At 42.6% G+C, this 19,347-nt stretch overlaps 1 protein-coding gene across 2 annotated transcripts in view; it reads right to left on the bottom strand.

Annotated features, from left to right (window-relative positions):
- Positions 1-19,007, bottom strand: part of bub3 (BUB3 mitotic checkpoint protein) — a 30,661-nt gene extending 11,654 nt beyond the window's left edge. The window contains exons 1-4 of one of the 2 annotated variants that reach the window (XM_085994610.1): positions 18,844-19,007; positions 15,302-15,496; positions 13,601-13,670; positions 10,976-11,127 (exon numbers count right to left, since the gene is read on the bottom strand). In XM_085994610.1, the coding sequence (XP_085850736.1) occupies positions 10,976-11,127; positions 13,601-13,670; positions 15,302-15,496 (417 nt within the window). In that variant the 5' untranslated portion in view covers positions 18,844-19,007. Of the gene's footprint in view, positions 1-10,975; positions 11,128-13,600; positions 13,671-15,301; positions 15,497-18,576; positions 18,763-18,843 lie in introns of those variants that run through there. The other variant, XM_085994611.1, reaches the window with a different exon arrangement.
- Positions 19,008-19,347: the final 340 nt, after the last annotated feature.

Genomic DNA, 19,347 nt, shown 5'->3' with positions numbered 1-19,347 from the left:
CTTTTTGGCACTTTCCTTTCACCCTCACAAATGCACAGCTGAGCGCTTCAAGGGTGAGCGTCAGCAAGCTATTTGACTATAACTGGGGTGGGGGGGAAATGCAAGGAAGAGAAAATCACAACCAAGCCCAATCTTATTCTTGCCCAACCCTCTCCTCACCCACCCTTCTGCAGTATATTTCCGGCAGAAATCGCTAGATATCTATTGGGTACAACATCCAATCTATCCCTCATAAACCTGGGGTGGGGCTGAAGCCAACTGGGATCTTACTGGTTTAGCTATGGTAAAGTACTCCAAAAAAAAAATCAAAGACACCGTGCAGTCCTACTCTTCCAGATTACTGACCGTCACACAATTTGGTGTCATCAGCAAATTTAATAACATGCTGCCTATGCAGTCCTCCAGATCATTAAGGAACCCTGGGGAACCCTACTCATGACTGGACCCCATTGGGGCCGTTCTTCCCATTTCACCCTCTACACCAGGAAACCGAACTTTCTCAAAACAATCCTTCATGTAGCACTTCAGACAATTCAATGAATAAAATCGATGTTGTGTTCCCCAATACCTTCACTAGATGCTGGAACTCTGAAGTAGGAAGAAAGATTAGCAAGCTAACAAAGGGAGTATACAAGGGAATAAAGGTTTGCAGGAGGACTAAACAAAGAATGGCTTCAACTGAAGACAAAGGTCACTTAGTACTAGGTCATCCACTTTCTAGGATAGTCATAAACTAGATCATGAGCAAAGCAATATTAAGTAGAGACACAGAGAGCAGGGAGCCTAAAGGTGCAAAGATAGGCCAGAGCCTGATAAAGGACATGGAGCATGCAAATATTATCCTCACTGAAAGAAAAGGTCAACATCAGCTTCCCAGAGACTCTATGTCCATTGTACAAGAACAAAACAATTAAGAAAAACTGAAGCAAGCGAATCACTGATTTTCAGGTGAAGGAAATGGCATCCAAATGTACACACATGGCAAAGTAAGCAGGATTAAAAAAAAGAGATGAGATGTATTGGACAGAAGCAACAGATGAGATGCTTGGGGATATCTTGCAAGAATGTTGGCTTTCAACTAAGAAGGGGTTACAGGGATCGGGTGGGATATGTGTCGGTGCAGGCACGATGGGCCGAAATGGCCTCTATCTGCACTGTGGGGTTTCTGTGATTCTGTGAAGACAGTGACCAACACTAAAATAATGAGAAGCAGAAGTTTATGCACGACAGAACAATATAGCAGAAGACGGTAATGGACAGAACGTGTACAGTATGGCTGAAGATCTATAGTCTTCCTAGATGGTAGAACAAGTGCCTGATGGAGAGAAAACATGAAAACCCAAAACTGAGATGGTGAGATTGTGTATGAGAAGATTTGAATGCAAGAGCACAAACAGGCAGACAACTGTAGAAAATGGTAAAGAGCATTAGCCAGCCCTTAGGATTTCCAAGGCCAGCTTGGTTATGATGACCGAGCACGTGTCCTTGATCAGTTGCCTTCTTTGGAATGGCAATTCTACAGTAATAGTTCATAAACTATTATATTCCACACAGCAATCATTTCTATCTGTACTTGTTATAACTATTCCATTCATAACCAAATATTCATTCAGCCAAATTACAAAAGGCATTCATCGACAGCATCAATTACTCTTTTTGGGATTCGATTTCAAATATCCACTACTTGGTGAAGGGGTGTGGAAAAAAATCTAATCTCAAATCAAAGTTAAGTAACCTGCTTGCATTAACCATTAAAAGTTTGTTGTATCTTTTTGAACAAGAGTTGCTCCCCACTCTTCCTCCTTACTTTTCTCAAGCAGATCTGCAATAAGCTTATGTTGCTTACAAGTGGTGCATCAATTTAAACATAAATTTCAATGGAATTCTGCCAGCAGATTCAACACTGAAAAACAGCTAACCTGCCTGCTAGGAATTTGCAGGCTGGGTGCTTCCAGTTTGTAGTACTCAGCTGCTGAACCAAAGGCCAGCACTCATTCCTCTCAACCACCACCAACTGGGAACATCCCACCAACCCCTCTTCCCTTACTACACAGCAGCATCGCCAGCAACCCATTCTGCCAAACTCCAAACACAAGTCAGTGCCAACACTATCTTCAGAACAAAGCAGTCTCCACTGCCCCAAATGCAATACCTCCAGCAAAACCAATGAGCGCCTCTAGTCAAGTTGTTCCAGTACAGCTACAACACTGGCATCTATCCAACAATGTGGAAAACGGCCCAGGTGTGTCCTGTCCACAAAAAGCAGGACAAATCCAATCCGGCCAATTACTGCCCCATCCGTCTACTCTCAATCATCAGCAAAGTGATGGAAGGGGTCATCGACAGTGCTATCAAGCGGCACTTACTCACCAATAACCTGCTCACTGATGCTCAGTTTGGGTTCCGCCAAGACCACTCGGCTGCCGACATCATTACAGCCTTGGTCCAAACAGAGACAAAGGAGCGGAATTTTAGGTGTGAGGCAAGAGTGACTGCGCTTGACAGCAAGGCAGCATTTGACCGAGTGTGGCATGAAGGAGCCCTAGTAAAACTGAAGTCAATGGGAATCAGGGGGGGAAACTCCACTGGCTGAAGTCATACCTAGCACAAAGGAAGATGGTTGTGGTGATTGAAGGTCAATCATCACAGCCCCAGGACATCGCTGTAGGAGTTCCTCAGGGCAGTGTCCTAGGCCCAACCATCTTCAGCTGCTTCATCAATGACCTTCCCTCCAACATAAGGTCAGAAATGAGGATGTTCACTGATGACTGCCATTCACACCTCCTCAGATAATGAAGCAGTCCATGCAACAAGGCCTAGACGACGTTCAGGCTGGGGCTAAGTGGCAGGTAACATTCGCGCCACAGAAGTGCCAGGCAATGACTATCTCCAACAAGCGAGAGTCTAAACACCGCCCCATGACATTCAATGGCATTACCATCGCCGAATCCCCCAACATCAACATCCTGGGGGTCACCATTGACCAGAAACTTAACTGGACCAGCCACAAATACTGTGGCAACAAGAGCAGGTCAGGGGCTGGGTATTCTGCAGTGAGTGTCTCACCTCCTGACTCCCCAAAGCCTTTCTACCATCTACAAGGCACAAGTAAGGAGTGTGATGGAATACTCTCGACTTGCCTGGATGAGTGCAGCTCCAACAACACTCAAGAAGCTCAACACCATCCAGGACAAAGCAGCCCGCGTGATTGGCACCCCCTCCACCACCAGCGTACCGTGGCTGCAGCATGTACCATTTACAAGATGCACTGCAGCAACTCGCCAAGGCTTCTTCGGCAGCACCTCCCAAACCTGCGACCTCTTCCACTGAAGGACAAGGGCAGCAGGCTCATGGGAACACCACATCCTCCAAGTCACACACCATCCTGACTTAGAAGTATATTGCCGATCCTGCATCGTCGCTGGGTCAAAATCCTGGAACTCCTTACCCAACAGCACTGTGGGAGTACCATCACCACAGGGACTGCAGTGGTTCAAGAAGGCGGCTCACCACCACCTTCTCAAGGGCAATTAAGGATGGGCAATAAATGCTGGCCTTGCCAGTGACGCCCACATCCCATAAAAAATGAATTTTAAAAAGAACAGCCCCACATGTCTATTACTGTACTACTTTCCTACCCTCCTCCTTTATTCTTCCAACGATATGCATCCTCTATGCAGTGTAGAAGTAAAGCTTGACTTGATTTGTTCTGGGAACTACTTGCTTGGTCATTTGCACAGCAACTCTAATGAAATGAGACCCCAAAGGTGCTGCATGAGGTGGGGTCAAACATTCAGCAAGAATGGGGCAGGGGACCAAGTTATGGGAGGTGACTGAAGACAGATTTTGAGGTTGTTAAAGGTGGAGAGATGCAGCTAGGTAGAGGGATTTAGAAACAGACTTCTAGAATGCAGAGGTATGATAGCGGAAGGCTCTGCCGATGATGGTACAGTGTACCTCAGGGTGAGGGGTAGAAAGGGGCTGAGAAAAAGAATAAATGCATGGTAGGCCAGCATCATAAGAACACAGATTGTGACTGGAGACACAGAGCTGGATTATATTGTAAGCAAGATTGTAAATTTTGAAATCAATTCATTGAGAGACACGGATTTCGGATAGGAAGCATACAGCAGAATTTTAAACAATTTGGAGTTGGTATAGGAGCAAGGCATGGAAATCATGGAGAAATCGATCCTGGAGCGGACAAAGGCCTGACTGAGTGTTTCAGCAACGGTGAGGTCAAGATAGAGATTGATGTGGAAATAGGGTGTGAAGTTCAGCTCAGGGTCAAACAAAACAGAGAGACTGAACTCTCAGGTGGTGGAATACAGCAGTAGGATGCAGAGTTTCCAACAGGAGCTGAAGATGGATTCAATCTTACCAATGTTAAAGTAACTCACCCACAGCTTGATGTTTGAGAAGCAGTCAAACACAATCGCAACAATCGTGGAGGCAAGGATGGTGGCACAGAGTTGGGTGTTGCCAACATACATTGGAAGCAGACTTCCAGATGTCAGCAAGGACAGCGTGCAAACTAGAAATAGGAGGGGAGCAAGTATGGAGCCCTCGGGCACATCATTGTGGCTGCAGGAAGAGGAGCCATGACAGGAATTGTGCTAGTTATGCTGTAAAAAGTAGGAGGGAATAATGAGAGCACAGAACCACAGAAGTGGGCCAAAGGAAGTTGAAGAGCACAAGGAGGAATAAATAATGCGCCATGGTTGCAGTCGAAGGACTGTCATAGGTGACTTTACCAAGGGCAAAACAGGTGCTTTGGGAGAATGGAAGCCAGATTGAAGGGATTCAAACCCTCCGCACCTGTGCTACCGCTCCATTTCATTTTAAAGTAAGAAAACACTATGTGGCAGCGTTGTAATTAATTTCAAAACCTGACTGGACACAGCACTGAACTAAATCATCCATTTAGCTACTCCTGGTTGGTCACTAGTTTACCTCATGTCTTTGAACCGTATTAAACGAACATGTGAAGATTTCTGAAATAGCTTTTTACAAGAAACATAAAAACCAGGCGATATAGCAGAGGAAGATCAATGGAAATGGCACAGGGAGGCCTGCTGCCTTATCTCCACTCCAATCACTGCCCCTCTAAAATGTCTTTCTCTACCCCGTCGCAGGGAAGTCAGCTAGCTGCCCAAGAAATCGGCTGATAGACTGGTTTCCCCACTGCTGCCAACCCCAAGGACCAGTAGGACAGGGGCGACGGTAGATCCTCAGGCACTGCCCTTGCTGCTAGTGCCCTAGAATACTGGAGAGACAGAGCCTAGTAATGGGTTCCTCTCCATCTCAAGACCCACCTGACGTTAAGAATCTGCTCAGCTCATGGCGAGCTTTCTTACAACTTAAAAAAAAAGTCTTCAGAGTTCAGCTTCCCCATGAACAGTTCCTCCTTCTCCTTTTGGTGCTGCAGCACTGTGGCCCACTGCAGCACCACCAACTCGCAGTAGCAGAATCCAACTTCCCACCAGGAGCCTGCCCCGCATGCATAAGGATCTCTGACCCAGGAAAATGGGTTAGGATCGCAGCAGGGTGAACTCCCACCCCGACTCTCCTCTAACAGCAAAAGTGCCCTGAGGAAATTCCCAGCCATAGTAACTTGGGACTCTAGAAATAGCTACACAGTGAAAATTATGTTTCTGTCCTGACTGATAGTGGTAGTGGATAAAAGAAACTGGGAAGCAAGTTTTGGTAAGAACACCAGCTGAGTCCCAAGGACCACCTGTCAGAATTGCAGGCCAAATGCTGCTGATCTAAAATGAAGACTTGCAGGTCTGCAAGTCAAAACTAATGCCAACAGTGCTATCTTCCAGACAAGAAGCTTTAGATTACACATTCGAAGAAATTCAAAGGATGGGTGTTTTAACTTCTGTAGAACTAAATGAAGCTCCTAATTGGGAACCAATGAAAGTCTACCTGGGCATTATTTCCAAATACAGGAAACTTTGTGATATCCGGCACCGACCTGTTGCCGTCCCATCAAAACTGCCGGACAAACCAGCTCTAATGTTAAAACATGCGGAAGCTTTTTTGAGCTCCGTATCTAGCAACAAACCCTGTTGCAACAGCTTCTAAACAGTCGGCCGTATCTTGCAAGCGTCTCTGTAGCTAAGCAACAGCTTTAGCTAGACCTTATAGAGCCTGACTGGTGGGAAAAAAAAGCTATGAAAAGAAAAAAAACTTACTGAACCGACTCCTGAATTTTGCCAGTGGCTCGAGCATGCTGGACAGTTAACCTCCGGATAAACCAAAGTTCCCTGTAGCCTGCTTAAACAGGACACTGAGTCAATCCCCATACAAACCAAATACAGGATGGGACGGCAACAGCTCGGTCCCGTCGGTGCCGGATATCACAAAGTTTCCTGTATAGGTAATGAAAAAAACAAAATAGCTGCAACATTCCTAATTAAAATTGGGTGTCAAATCAACTTCAAATAAATGCTAGAGATACCCTACAAAGTGAATGACATTTATGAGAAGGGACTAACTGACTTTGTAACAAATATTTCCCATTTTTGACACGTCATATTAGTGCATGACCTGTTTGATCGAAGTCAAGACATCGACTATTGAAGATGTAACAGTCGTAACTTTCAATAAATCACATCTGAAGTTCACATGTAACAGTTGACCACCCCCACCCTCTCTATTTGAATGCAAGTCTCTCCTACAGGACAGTGAAATAATGAGATGTAAACAATCTGCCCTTATGTTGTCTACCTCAGGTAAGTGTTCAGTCCAAGAGTACTACCCCTCAATTCAGGCACCAATGTGTTAATTGGCCTGCTTCCCATTTCTATAAATTAATGTAGCAGATAACATAGTATTGTTTGTCCATCCACATACAGACTTACCAAGAACAACAAATGCTCTACAGCCAAACTTTACTGTTTGTTACCAGGGTGCATAGGGATGTTAAACTTGTCTTTCACCCATCTGCCTTGACATGAACACATCTATTACAGTCAATTGTGGAGGAGGTTCCCCTCTTAAGATTCTTTAGTCTAAGCCTGGTCACTTCTTGACATCTAACAAAGCAGTACTGTGAAACTATTGACTGAGCACATTTAGCCAAAGTGATTCTCATTCTCTACCAGCATACAAACTGGAGTTATATCATCCCCTTTATCTACCTTCAGTTCTTCCACTCCCCATTTATTTAACATCAACCACCAAGAGCATATTGCTCCCCATAAATTATAGAGGTCATGATGTGCAAACTGCAGTCACAGCCTTGGAAATCTGCTCTTTAAAACCCAGGCAACTACTTTTAACTTAAAATCAGCCCTTTCCAAACTTTTACACCCACAAAACTTGAATAGAACATGCCAGCGAATAATAAACACCCATGCAAATAGGACTGAATTGCTCAGGCTTCAAGAGTCGATTGACATGACCCAAGGGCCATATATGGCCCATAGGACCACAGGTTATACATCCTGATCTAGGTGACCAGTGTGTTTCTACCCCACCCCACCACCACAAAAGCATTAATACAATTCATAAAACAAATTCATCAATGTTTTGTGGGAGGGGGGGGAAAAAAAAAATCACCATTTAAATCGACAAGCATATTATTCTCAAAGCCATGCATGAAGGAGATGTAATACATTGCACACTACATAAAGAGCATTAGTATGGGCACATTTAAATTAAGTTCTTTAGTAAAAACTAATACCTCATAAGTACTCCAACACTTTTTTAGCGTGGATGCATACAAACAAAAATCAATCTTACAAAACCAATAAAAAATGGTTATGCGTCCCAAAAACAAGGTTCGACATCCCAATGGAATCCCAAGCTGCACTGGCTTTTGTATTCTCTGCAGCATTACTTTTAGCACTAAGTGCAGGTAATATAGCAATCTCAGCTATCTCAATCAGAGTGCACAATTAAAAACTTCATAAATATTTGACCTCTGATTACCTTCCATCACTTTAGCTGCTTTTCGGATTCCCCTTGCCATGATTTCAAACATGCTTAAATTGAGGCCTACCATTTGGACATAGTAAATTAGAAAGTCTTAAATCACATTTTTCTGCTCGACTTCGAACCACAACTATGCTTAAAATAGTTTCTCTTAAGATTATGATAAACTGAAAGCAACAATTATACAATGTAATAATAGATACACAACAGTTTCATGAACCAGTTTTTGTAACTCCTGCATCTTTTTTCTCATAAGCCATCATACATATACATACACTATTTAGAATGAATTTATGACTACAGCCACATACAGTACTCCAGTCAATACACCATATTCAGCCTTACATCCCCACAGGGAAAGCCAACAACTAGCAGTCTTTTATATATTCACACACACACACATTAATAGTTTTTTAATCTTTTTTGCTGAATTCAAGCTTGCAATTTGGATCAACAGTTTAAACAATATATAATGCATGTGCTTCTTTAGAAATACTGGTTGTCAGGTACTTTCTGCATTGCGAGTGTGATCTTCCCAACTCCTAAGCAGTCATAAATCAAACGATAGAGCTGATGGGTCATGCAGATTTTGCCAGTCTACTCTGTGCACACATTCATCAGGAGAAGTATTACTCACTCAGATAAAAAACCTGATGCCATAATGAACCCCAGTGAACCAATAAACAGCTCCATCGACAATGCCTGTCTGTTCCACTCCATTCTGTCACAGATTCATCACTAGCTCTTGGAACCTAACGTGCTATAAATCATACCCTCATTCACCACAACCTATTTTCTCTGAACTAAGATCTTACTAAAAATTAGGCTAAGAGTAATGGGGTGGCTTCATGGCCACTTAGTAGATAATGCAGTAGATAATATAGTCATAATAGGGTGCTTAAGGTGGGCAGTTAACTACACAATATTTACCTATATTACCATATAAGCATTATAACTACAAGATTTGAACCTTATCTATATACTACAACTTGGGAAATCAAAGGCTAAAATTACTTGATCAAAGACCATTGAAAATGCACCTCTATGCTGGTAACATTTTTGTTCCACAATGAAAATGCCATTCTATTTTTCACAATACCAGACCCCATTAAAAATTTTCCTACACAGGAATGGAAAATAATGTAACACACCTGCATTCTCAGCTGCCTGGAAGTATATGATCTACTTAAAATGACATAGATCCGGAATTTGCAGTTGTAATGACAGCGAAGCTGTCAGTGTTCGCCATCATTACAACTGTGAAACTGACAGCAACTTCTGGAGTACACACATGCGCAGTTAAACGCGGAAATCCAGAAGTTGCTGTTAGTCATCTCCTGCGCCTCCACAGGGCGTGCTGTTGAACTCCCCACAGCCGGCAATCAATTGAAATCACTGAACTGACGAGAATTTGAGCTTTTACGCTGGAATGATGCTCTTCGAAAATGCCCCAAAAAGTTTAGCTTTGTTGAATGAGGTACAACTGGGTTTTTAAATGGTGTACGGAGTCATAATTACTGCTGAACAACCAACCATTCTGGCACTGAAAAACTAATTTTACATTTGTGAAATGTCAAATTTTTCTATTATGATAAAAATTACATTTTTAAAAAGTTTGTTTATGGTATTTCAGCTTCTACTTTAACCCCATGTGCATGTTTCAATCTTTAGTTTGCTCTTTCTAAAATGATTAAAACGTGAAGGAAAATCAGTGCCTTTTACTTCCTCGTTTGCTGTCTGTGAGAATTCTTCAATGTGATTGGCAGCTTAGCCAGCTTGATGACATCACTGTTGCTGGACACTGGAGATCTCCTAGACTTGGCGCCAGATTCAAATCAACGTTGAGAGGTGAAATCGATTGCTAGATCTTTGTGGGCAGCTTTCTTCAAGGTCAGCGGTGAGAGCCAGCACATCACCACTGACTGCAAAATCCAGCTGATTGACTTGACTTTGGGCTTAAGTTGAGCTTTCCACCCCCCACCCCCTCCAAAATAAAGACATACATTTTCCTCAACTCATTAAAATCGCTATAAAGAAAGAATTTGTAAAGAAAAAAAAGATGCGTTAATGTTTTAGGTACAAGACCCTTCCTCAGTGCTCAGGTCTTATACCAAAAATGTTAGCTTATCTTTTCTCTTTACAGATGCTGATTGTCTTGCTATGCATTTCCAGTATTTTCCATTTGTATTTCAAATTCTTAGCATTTTTGCCTCATTTACAAAATGATTCAGCCCAAGGAGACAGGGCTTTACCTAAACTTATTTCAGAATAGGATAAAGAACTCTGAAAAAAGTTGATCTTTACACTGACTTGCAATTCAATTATACAGTACTCTAGTGTTCTTTATTTGGTACAAGCACATGGATACTTCCCAATATACCAAAACAAAATAAACGTGATTTCACTAGTCAACAACACTTTACATAGGAACAGGAGTAGGCCATTCAGCCCCTCGAGCCTGTTCCGCCATTCAATTAGATCATGGCTGATCTTATTCTTAACTCCATCTATTTGCCTTGCTTCTGCAACCATTACTACCCTTGCCTAATAAAAATCTATCAATCTCAGATTTTAAATTTTCAATTGACCTAACCTCAACAGCATTTTGGGGGGAAGAGTTCCAGATTTCCACTATGCTTTGTGTGAAGAAGTGCTTTCTGACATCACCCCTGAACAGCCTAGCTCGAATTGTAAGGTTATGCCTCCTTGTTCGGGACTCCCCACCAGAGGACATCTATGCCATCAATACATTTATCATCTTAAACACCCCAATTCGATCACGCCTTAATCTTCCATATTCAAGGGAATATAAGCCTAATGATCACAACAGTGATTTATAATGGTTAATAATTACCCAATTCTATCTTACACTTCTAAAGGCAGATCTTGTTAGATAACAGCTTACATTGTGAATAATGCCAATAGCTTTTACAGAAATATACCATAACCGTACATTTGCTTACACTATGCACATTCATGTGTCAAATAGTCAGTTTTTGAGCATTAGTTTATAAACAATATTATTGCATACCCTTTCTGGCTGTGCGAATGTTCCAGCATTGCAAGGCGTTCTAGGATCCCATAGCTTGACTGTTTGATCCCAACTTCCTGTGACCATTACATTCACTTCTGGACAGTATTCAACACAACGAATTGTAGCATCGTGGGAACCCACAATAGATTCTATAAAAAAGATAAAATTAACTGAATTGTGCTTTACATCAGGAAAAGCTGGCTGTTTGTCCCTTATAGGAGTAATGTGTAACTTCTTTATTGTAAGAAATGCATGCTTTAAAAGCTCATTTGTAGTATAAAGCCCAGTGGGAAGGTTCTTGGGATACACTTTTCAAAGAGAAGGCAAGTCTAGGGTGGGGTATCCAGGCATTCCATCTGCATAAGCCACATAGATGCATACCATGGAGTCTCAAAGGCCAGAAAAAGTTTAAACCCATGGTTCCATTAATTTTCATCTATCTCATTCTCATTTATGATTTACTAGCTACTCAACTGTACTAACAATAACCCTTCCTAAGACTCAATGCCCACACCATCAAATAGGACAAAGCGTAAATATAATTAAATTGCTTCAGCTTCAAGGTTGCCATGTGTCCCACGAGTTGAAATTTGGACCCACCCCAGTCTAAATAATTTGGGGGCGATTTTGCCAGCCTTGGGGAGGCGGGTTTGGAAGCAAGACTGCCGGGAAAATGGCAGAATTTGGGGGCGGGTGCCCAACCCGCCCCCAAGCCATCTTGCCAGGAGGCAGGTAGCTGTCCCGCGCCGGGTCCAGTCTCCTTGGAGGCAGGAAGGGATTACATCCACTTAGCTGTCTGTTAACAGGTAGTTAACAGGCAGAAAATAGGATTATCCCCATTTTGCCCACACAAGTGCGGGCTTCCCGAAGGCTCCGAAACCCGCCAGAGTCACTGAGGCGAGTAGTGGGTCTGCGGGGGTCCAAAAGTGTGCTGTGAAGGTGAGTGATGGGTGCAAGTGTGGAGATGTGAGTATCTGAGGTAAGTGCAAAGTGTTAGAAAAAGTGTACTTACCTTTATTTCTTCCTGCAGGCTTCAAATCGGTGGATATGCGGAGAGTCTCACACCTCCGCGGTAGTGATGACAGATGGCCGTTGCATTCTCCAATGCAACAACCATCTAATTTCTACAAAAGAAAGAGGTTTGATGAGGTCTTGAATTCAAGAACTCATCAAACTAGAGAGAATGTCAGTGTTTGACAGCTTCACAGAGCTGTCAAACGATGACAATTCATCTGTCAAAACTTTGACAGATGAAACGTCATACATTGACGTTCTCAGTAACCGGCTTTCGCTTAATTGGCCTGCTAAGCCCGCTGGGCAGGCTTAACAAGGTCAATCAAGGGAAAATAGCGTGCGTCGGCCGGAAGTTGATGGAGGCGTGACTGAAACCCGACAAGTGGGAGTCCTGCCTCCAAAAACGCCCCATTGGCAAAATCACCCCCTTTTTGTTCAAAGTACTGCTTCCTTTTTTATTTAAAAAAGAGAATAATCGCATCTGAAATTTAATTATTGAATTTATTAAGGCCACTTCAGTGACATCAATAACAGGAAGGGTCTACAGGGGCAGGGGTTAGAAAGAGGTTCAAACCAATCCCAGGGCCATTTTGGGATCACCCTCCTCCGAAGCACAGCCCTCAGTCCAGTTATAGTTATAGATATAGATGTATCTACGACATGAGGGTTTTCTCCCTAAGAGTAATGCGGTAGGATTATTATTTGCTAATAACGGTGGTTTACCCCTCAACTTTACTTCTGTAAAGTTCAGCACAATCTGAATATGACCCCACTTAGCATAGAAGACACTTGGGAAACTTCCCCATTAAGATAAGAAAACCTCGGAGCCTTTAATCCTAACTTTTATGAATATACAAGAGAATTTTTAATGAGTGAAATTAAGTACATTTGTGCACCACTATCATTTTCCTCAATCTATCAATAGAAAAATCTTCCATTATGAGGTCACCAGGGATTTCTAGGCAACTGAGGTGCACTTCTAAACTGCAGTGGAGACAGAGGCGCTCAATCAAATTCTAAATCAAAGACAAGAGGGAATGTCAGATGTGTTTAAAATTATGAAGGGATCGGCTAGAGTAGATAGAAACAGGCTGTTTACAGTGGTTGAGGGGTCTAGAACAATGGGACATAGATATGATTAAATGTAAGCGATTGAGGACAAAGAACGAGAAATGGTTTTATAGAGGGTTGTGAAATATACTACCAGAGTTAGTGACTGAAGCAAAGACAATGACAACATTTAAGAATAGGTCAGATAGGTGGTTGAAGGAAAGCGACATAAAGGGATACTGGAACAGAATGGGCACGGGAGATTAGGACTACTGCTCACATGGAGGATGAACATGAACACGGACGGTTTGTGACGAATAGCATTATATTATGTTCTAATTTCTATGTTAAAAAAAACAAGAGATGGGCTTTTGACTTCCCTAATTTAATATAATCTGCTGTCAGACTTGGTAGACCAGTGAAACAATCCAATGAAATAATTCCTTTGAACTAATGATGCTTTCAGAGACTTAGGAGCGTAATTTAGTTTATATAAAAATGAGTTCAAGAACATCATGCAACTTCTTACACAGCATGTTTAATACAAGCATTTCTCACCTTGGTCTGTGTTTAAATCACGCATTTTCAGTGAAAGGTCCAATCCGCCACTCCATGAATGAGTTGGATCCTATTTACAAGGGCGGGTGGATATTAAACACGATGTTAGTACATAACATACTTTGATCAAATATTGATCCAACGTTTACAATGAAGTTTACACCTGTGCTTCATTTCCCTTTTGAAAGTTCTCCTATACTTTTAAAAGTATGTCCTTCCGGACTAAAACAATACAATACTATGGAATAGCCACAAGCTATGACATTCTGTAAAGGATTCAATGAAAATCTGCACTTCATCCTTCAAAATTAACATTTTGTGTAGCTCATTCCCAACTCATGAATTTAAGAATCCAAAAAACATGATTAATATAATTAAGTTACTGTCCCAAGTGCTGCACTCAAAATAACTGACCAAGAAATGCAAAGGTTTCCATAACTTCTTGAAAGCATATTTCCAGTACATTGGTGTTTCACTGTTTGCTCCACATACTAGCAAAAGCTGTATGACCTGCTACAAGGCCCATTTCAGTGTCACACTGAAGTCAGCTGTTAGGAGGTGCACACGAGCAGCCCAGGGATGAACTTAATTCCCAGTGGGGCCCCTGCTCTTCTTCGAAATAGTGCCATGGGATCTTTAACGTTAATCCCAAGAGCAGACGGAGCCTCGATTTAATGTCTCATCCAAAAGATGTCACCTCCAACACTGTAGCACTCCCTAAATACTGCACTGGAGTGTCGGCCTAGATTTTTGTGCTCAAGTCTCTGATGAGATAGATTAAGAGAGTAAAATCTCAAGGGTAATAAATCTCAAGATTACTCCTGATGCGCATGATAATCTATATAGGAATAAGAAGATAAAGGAGTTAAATATTTGGCTGGAGAAAGAAAGGATTCAGAAGGATTCAAATTCCTGGGGCATTGGCATAGCAGTGGCCTGGACTGGAGTGACAGGCCTACACCTGAACAAAGCTGGGACTAACGTCTTCACTGGAAGAGAAACCAATGCTCTGAGAAGGGATTAAACTAATGTAGCAAGAGAAAGGAAAAAACACAAGGAAGCAGAAAAGAAAGCAAATGGGATGACTAAAAGAAGAAAGTTTCAAAAATAAATCAGAAAGAGGGAGATTAAAAATAAGATTACTGAGCAGAGAGTGCAAATTTGAGTTTAATGTAAACCAAATGGGGAATTCAGAGGAAACTTCTTTACCCAGAGAATGTGGAACTCACTACCACAGGGAGTGGTTGAAACAAATAGTTTAGATGCACTTAAGGGGAGGCTAGATAAGCATATGAGGAAGAAGGGAATGGAGGGTTATGCTAATAGAGTTAGATGAGGAAAGACAGGGAGGCGGCTCGGGGGCAGGAGCATAAATGCCGGCATGGACTGGTTGGGCCGAATGGCCTCTTTCTGTGCTATATATCCTATGTATGTAAATACACAAAGTATTGTGAATCAAATTGGGGGGCTACTGGCATAAATAAATTGCTATATGTGGTATGATAGAACATTAACCAATGTGGCTTAGGCTAGGGCAAGTTTGGGCAATATTTCAGATGTTACATAATCTCCAATGAATGTAGAGTCCAACTGGAAGCTTTTGTCACCTACTCAAAGCGATATCCATGGAGCTACTTTGCAAAACGTTTTCCGACTCTGGTAATCATAATTCAGTGATAAACTAACTAAACGGTTCCTTACATGGAAAGCACAGTCCAGAACAGCCGCGGAGTGCTGGTACTTGAGGCGCATGTTATTGGATGTGATGTCGTACAAACGAACAGAGCTGTCCCAAGAGGACACCAACAGGAACTGAGAGGTGTTTGGGCTGAACTTAATGGCAGAGATGCCATCTTCAGGGCACTGGTTTAGTTTGAATTCATTTGAGCCAGTCATCTGAAAATAAAACAAAATATTTCAGTAAGTTCTGCACTAATATCATTGACAAACTTAAAACAGAGATCAGAGACCTAGCAGAGGGGATTGATTTGTTACAACCACCAAAAGAGATTACTACTGGCCTAGTGTAAATATCACTCAGTATTTGGGGGGAAAAGCAAGGGCAATGTGTGCAATTAATTCAACCAACTACACCAGAGTTTTTTGTTCTCTCTGATTACAGTATCAACTGCAATGACTATCATACCTTTCCCTTAAACATGAAGACTTTGTTGTGATGGGAAAATTAAAGAGTTACAAGAGTGGGTCCTCTTTCTTCCAAAAGATAATAAAGCCCAGTAATGACAATGAAAATGGCTCCCTCGCATACATGCAGCCAACTGCCAGAGCACGAGGAAAAATAAAAGTTGAATCATACCTAATACATAATGATTGTCAATTCCAATGGAAGATGAAATTATTAATATGAATGAATCAATGTTGTGAAAATGCAAAACTATCCATATCTGTTCAATATACTGTGTTCAGAATATTACATTATTAGTAGCATTGCCTTATGGTCAAGTATCTAACTTTTAGGCCTCAGGGTCCTGAAGGGTCCTGCAATATCCCTGTGGAGCATAAACACTGGCATGGACCTGTTGGGCTGAATGCAAAGTATTTACAGCATAAAAACGGGCCAATCAACCCTGTCCGTAAAATGGGAGCCACGTTATTCAGGCAAACTAAAACAGTTGTTTTGGTCAATTCCTTCAATCATTTAGAAATGAACAAAATGCAACTTATTTGCTCTTTAAACTATGTGATTTTTAAAACCTTATCTAAAATGACTGGAAGCATTCTCATCACTTCCATGTACATTAATACTCATCTCCTGTGCTTTGACACACAACCACAATATTTAAAACTGGTAACATGATGGATATTAGAAGCAATGGTTCGTAATCAAGCATGTAGGTACTGGTCCAACAATAATAGTAACTGTGCACATAGCCCTGGAAACATCAAGATATTTTCCCAACCAAATGTATAAATTGGTTTTAAAAATTATATACTTTTAATAATGGGTTTGGTTCTTTGTTACTTCAGCAAGCGGGACCCTGAGCTTCCAGTTGCTTGTTACTTTAATTCTCCATCCCATTCTGATCTCTCTCTGTTGGCCTCCTACGCTGTTCCAATGAAGCTCAATGCAAACTCGAGGAACAGCACCTCATCTTTCTACTAGGCACTTTACAGCGTTCCAGCCTTAACTTTAGATCTTAATCACCGCTCCCATTTTCTCTCGGTCAGCAGGTGCTGGTAATGGAGGATGACTGCACCAGAGCTCTGGGGGTGGAGGGTTTTGGGTTAGTGTTTGGGGTGGGGATCTCCTTTTGGTACACAGCCAGTGGGATGATCTGCACCTCTGGGGTCTACCTGCCTTTGCTCTGCCACATTCCCAGGCCACGCCAAGCCTTTCCACATTGTCAGATTTCCCATGTATCTCTGCCCCTCTTATCATTTGCACCTGCTCTTTACCCATCTTTATTTCTATACTTGCCCCATTATCACCCCCTTTCGCCTTGCACCACCATCCCTTTTGTCATTTTATCATTTCTGTCCTCTACCCTATCACAGATCTTTTCCTTTTGTTCTTTCCCTAGAAATAATATTAATTAGTAAAATAACTGCTTTCAGACAAATTTATCTTAAAGCTGTTCACTGGAAAGATGCAGTCACTTGGGGTGTTAAGGAGACATTTTCATGCCCTCTCCCTCTACACAAGTTCCCCTACCTATAATCCTGGCTACCCCTCGACCTCGCCATTTCCCACGGCGAGAGCTGGACCAGTTTCTAGCATATGTAATAAACTTGGTATCCTATTTGACATGGAGCTGAGCATCCGACCCCATATCCTCTCTATCATAAAGACCACTTCCACCTTTGTAACATCACCAGCCTCCATCCCCACATCAGACATTCTGCTGTCGAAACCCTCATTCATTGCTTTATCACCTGTTCCAATGTACTTCTGGCCTGCTTCTCTTTCTGTAAACTTCAGCTCATCCAAAACTTTGATGCCCATTTCATATCCCACACCAAGTCCCACTTGCCCATCATCCCCATCCTCACTGACCTACAGTCTTCCAGTGTCCCCAACACCTCAAAATGTAAATCTTCATCCCTATTTAGGTCTGTCCATGGCCTCACTTCTCCTTATCTCTAAATTGCTCCAGACCTACACCCTCTCCAAAGTCTCCTTTTCACCCACTGCAGCATCTTGTGCATTTCTCCCTCCCTCCATTGGCAGCTATGTCTTCAGCTACCAAAGTCATTCTTCCACTTCTTCACCTCCCTCTCCTCCTTTAAGACCCTCCTTAAAACCCATCTCTTTTATCAATCTTTTGGTCACCTCTTCTAATATCTCCTTTTTTAGCTCAGTGTCCATTTTTAGCCTTGCATCTCTAAAGCAGCTTGAGAGATTGTTCTGCATAATATGAATGCGAGTTGTCAAATCTATTTGCTTAGTTACCTAGGCCCACTTCTCTCCAGGTCAAATGGTACAGTGGCCATTATTAACTAGGCTAACATAATAGTGTTCCAGACTCCAACCCCAACATTGTCAATAAAGAGTGTCCCAGACTGTCTAGGGAAACAGGTAGGAATGCGGTCTGTCCCTAAACAAAATGGTGTCAGTGGCAGAATAAGAGAATTATTAATGCACTAAGTTGTATGCGTCCCTTTTTAGATATATGAAAAAAACAATTTTGGCAAATCACTGGTGGCAGAATCCGCCAGTAAAAGCGACCTGATTTACATAGCAACTTTAAGCATCTTTAAGCATTACAGTCGAAAACTAATGAAGGGAATATTGCTTGAAGAAAGGCCTCAATAATTGGGAACTGAATTTAAACTGTTGCTGACAAATAAAATGGCCGCCATAGCAAACTGATGTGCATGCTGGCGCTCAATGCCGGGCCGAATCCCAAACCCCGTTCGCACTTCGTTGGCCATTAAAGGCATTTATTTGACGGGCAGTGTAAGCTGGGATCGTATCTTCCCCGGCTGTGTTTAAGTTTCAATGAAACGCCGCATACTCTCCCCGTAAATCCGAACAGCCCGGGCGGACTGCCACTGATCTGAACACCGCACAGCCTCAGGCCTGCAGCCTACACCCGCCCGAGCGAGCGGGCGGCGAATCGCCGACTGAAGTCGCACTGGCGGCTCGCAGCACGAACAGAAGGAGCTGGTGTGAACCAGCAAGAAAACCTCCCGCCGGCAACCCTTGCGGACGCCGCCTCCCTCGCCAAGCGAATCCGCCACCCGCTGGTCTCCCTCCATCCGCTCCGCGCCCATTTACCTACCTTCCTCCTTTCCCTTTTAATTTCTCTTTTTCAAATAATAACCGAATCAAAACCAACACGATTCCGCTCCGAATCTGCCGGAGCGCGCGCCGCGGCCGGTAACGATCCTTCCTTCTGATTGGTCGGTTTGAAGGAGGCCCGCTTTGGCGCGCCACCCTTTCGTTTGGGCTGAGGATGTGACGTCACGGCAGCTCCCGTTGACTCCCAGCCACCCAGTGTAGGTCACGTGACGCGCCCGTTTGTCCAGGTTTCTTCCTTCAAAACTGCAAGATCCCAACTTCAACTTGAACGAGCGTGGCCCGATTTCAGAGGGGAATTGCAAATAAGGAGAATAGGTTGCATTGAAACACAAGTTTTTTTAAAAAAAAGAAAAGTCCTGCGAAGGGAAGATCAATTAACAAATATGTTACAGGTTTTCGCATAGAGCAAGAATGCAACTTTGTAATGTTTTGCAACTTTAGAGAGCTCCAACAGCTTAACTACTTTGAAAGCGTAAAATTTGTA

This window comes from Somniosus microcephalus, chromosome 8 (genome assembly GCF_052327205.1).
Source record: "Somniosus microcephalus isolate GS21.2 chromosome 8, FLI_Smic_1.0, whole genome shotgun sequence".
Classification (NCBI taxonomy): Eukaryota; Metazoa; Chordata; class Chondrichthyes; order Squaliformes; family Somniosidae; genus Somniosus; species Somniosus microcephalus.
This window is presented reverse-complemented; position numbering and strand designations above follow the sequence as displayed.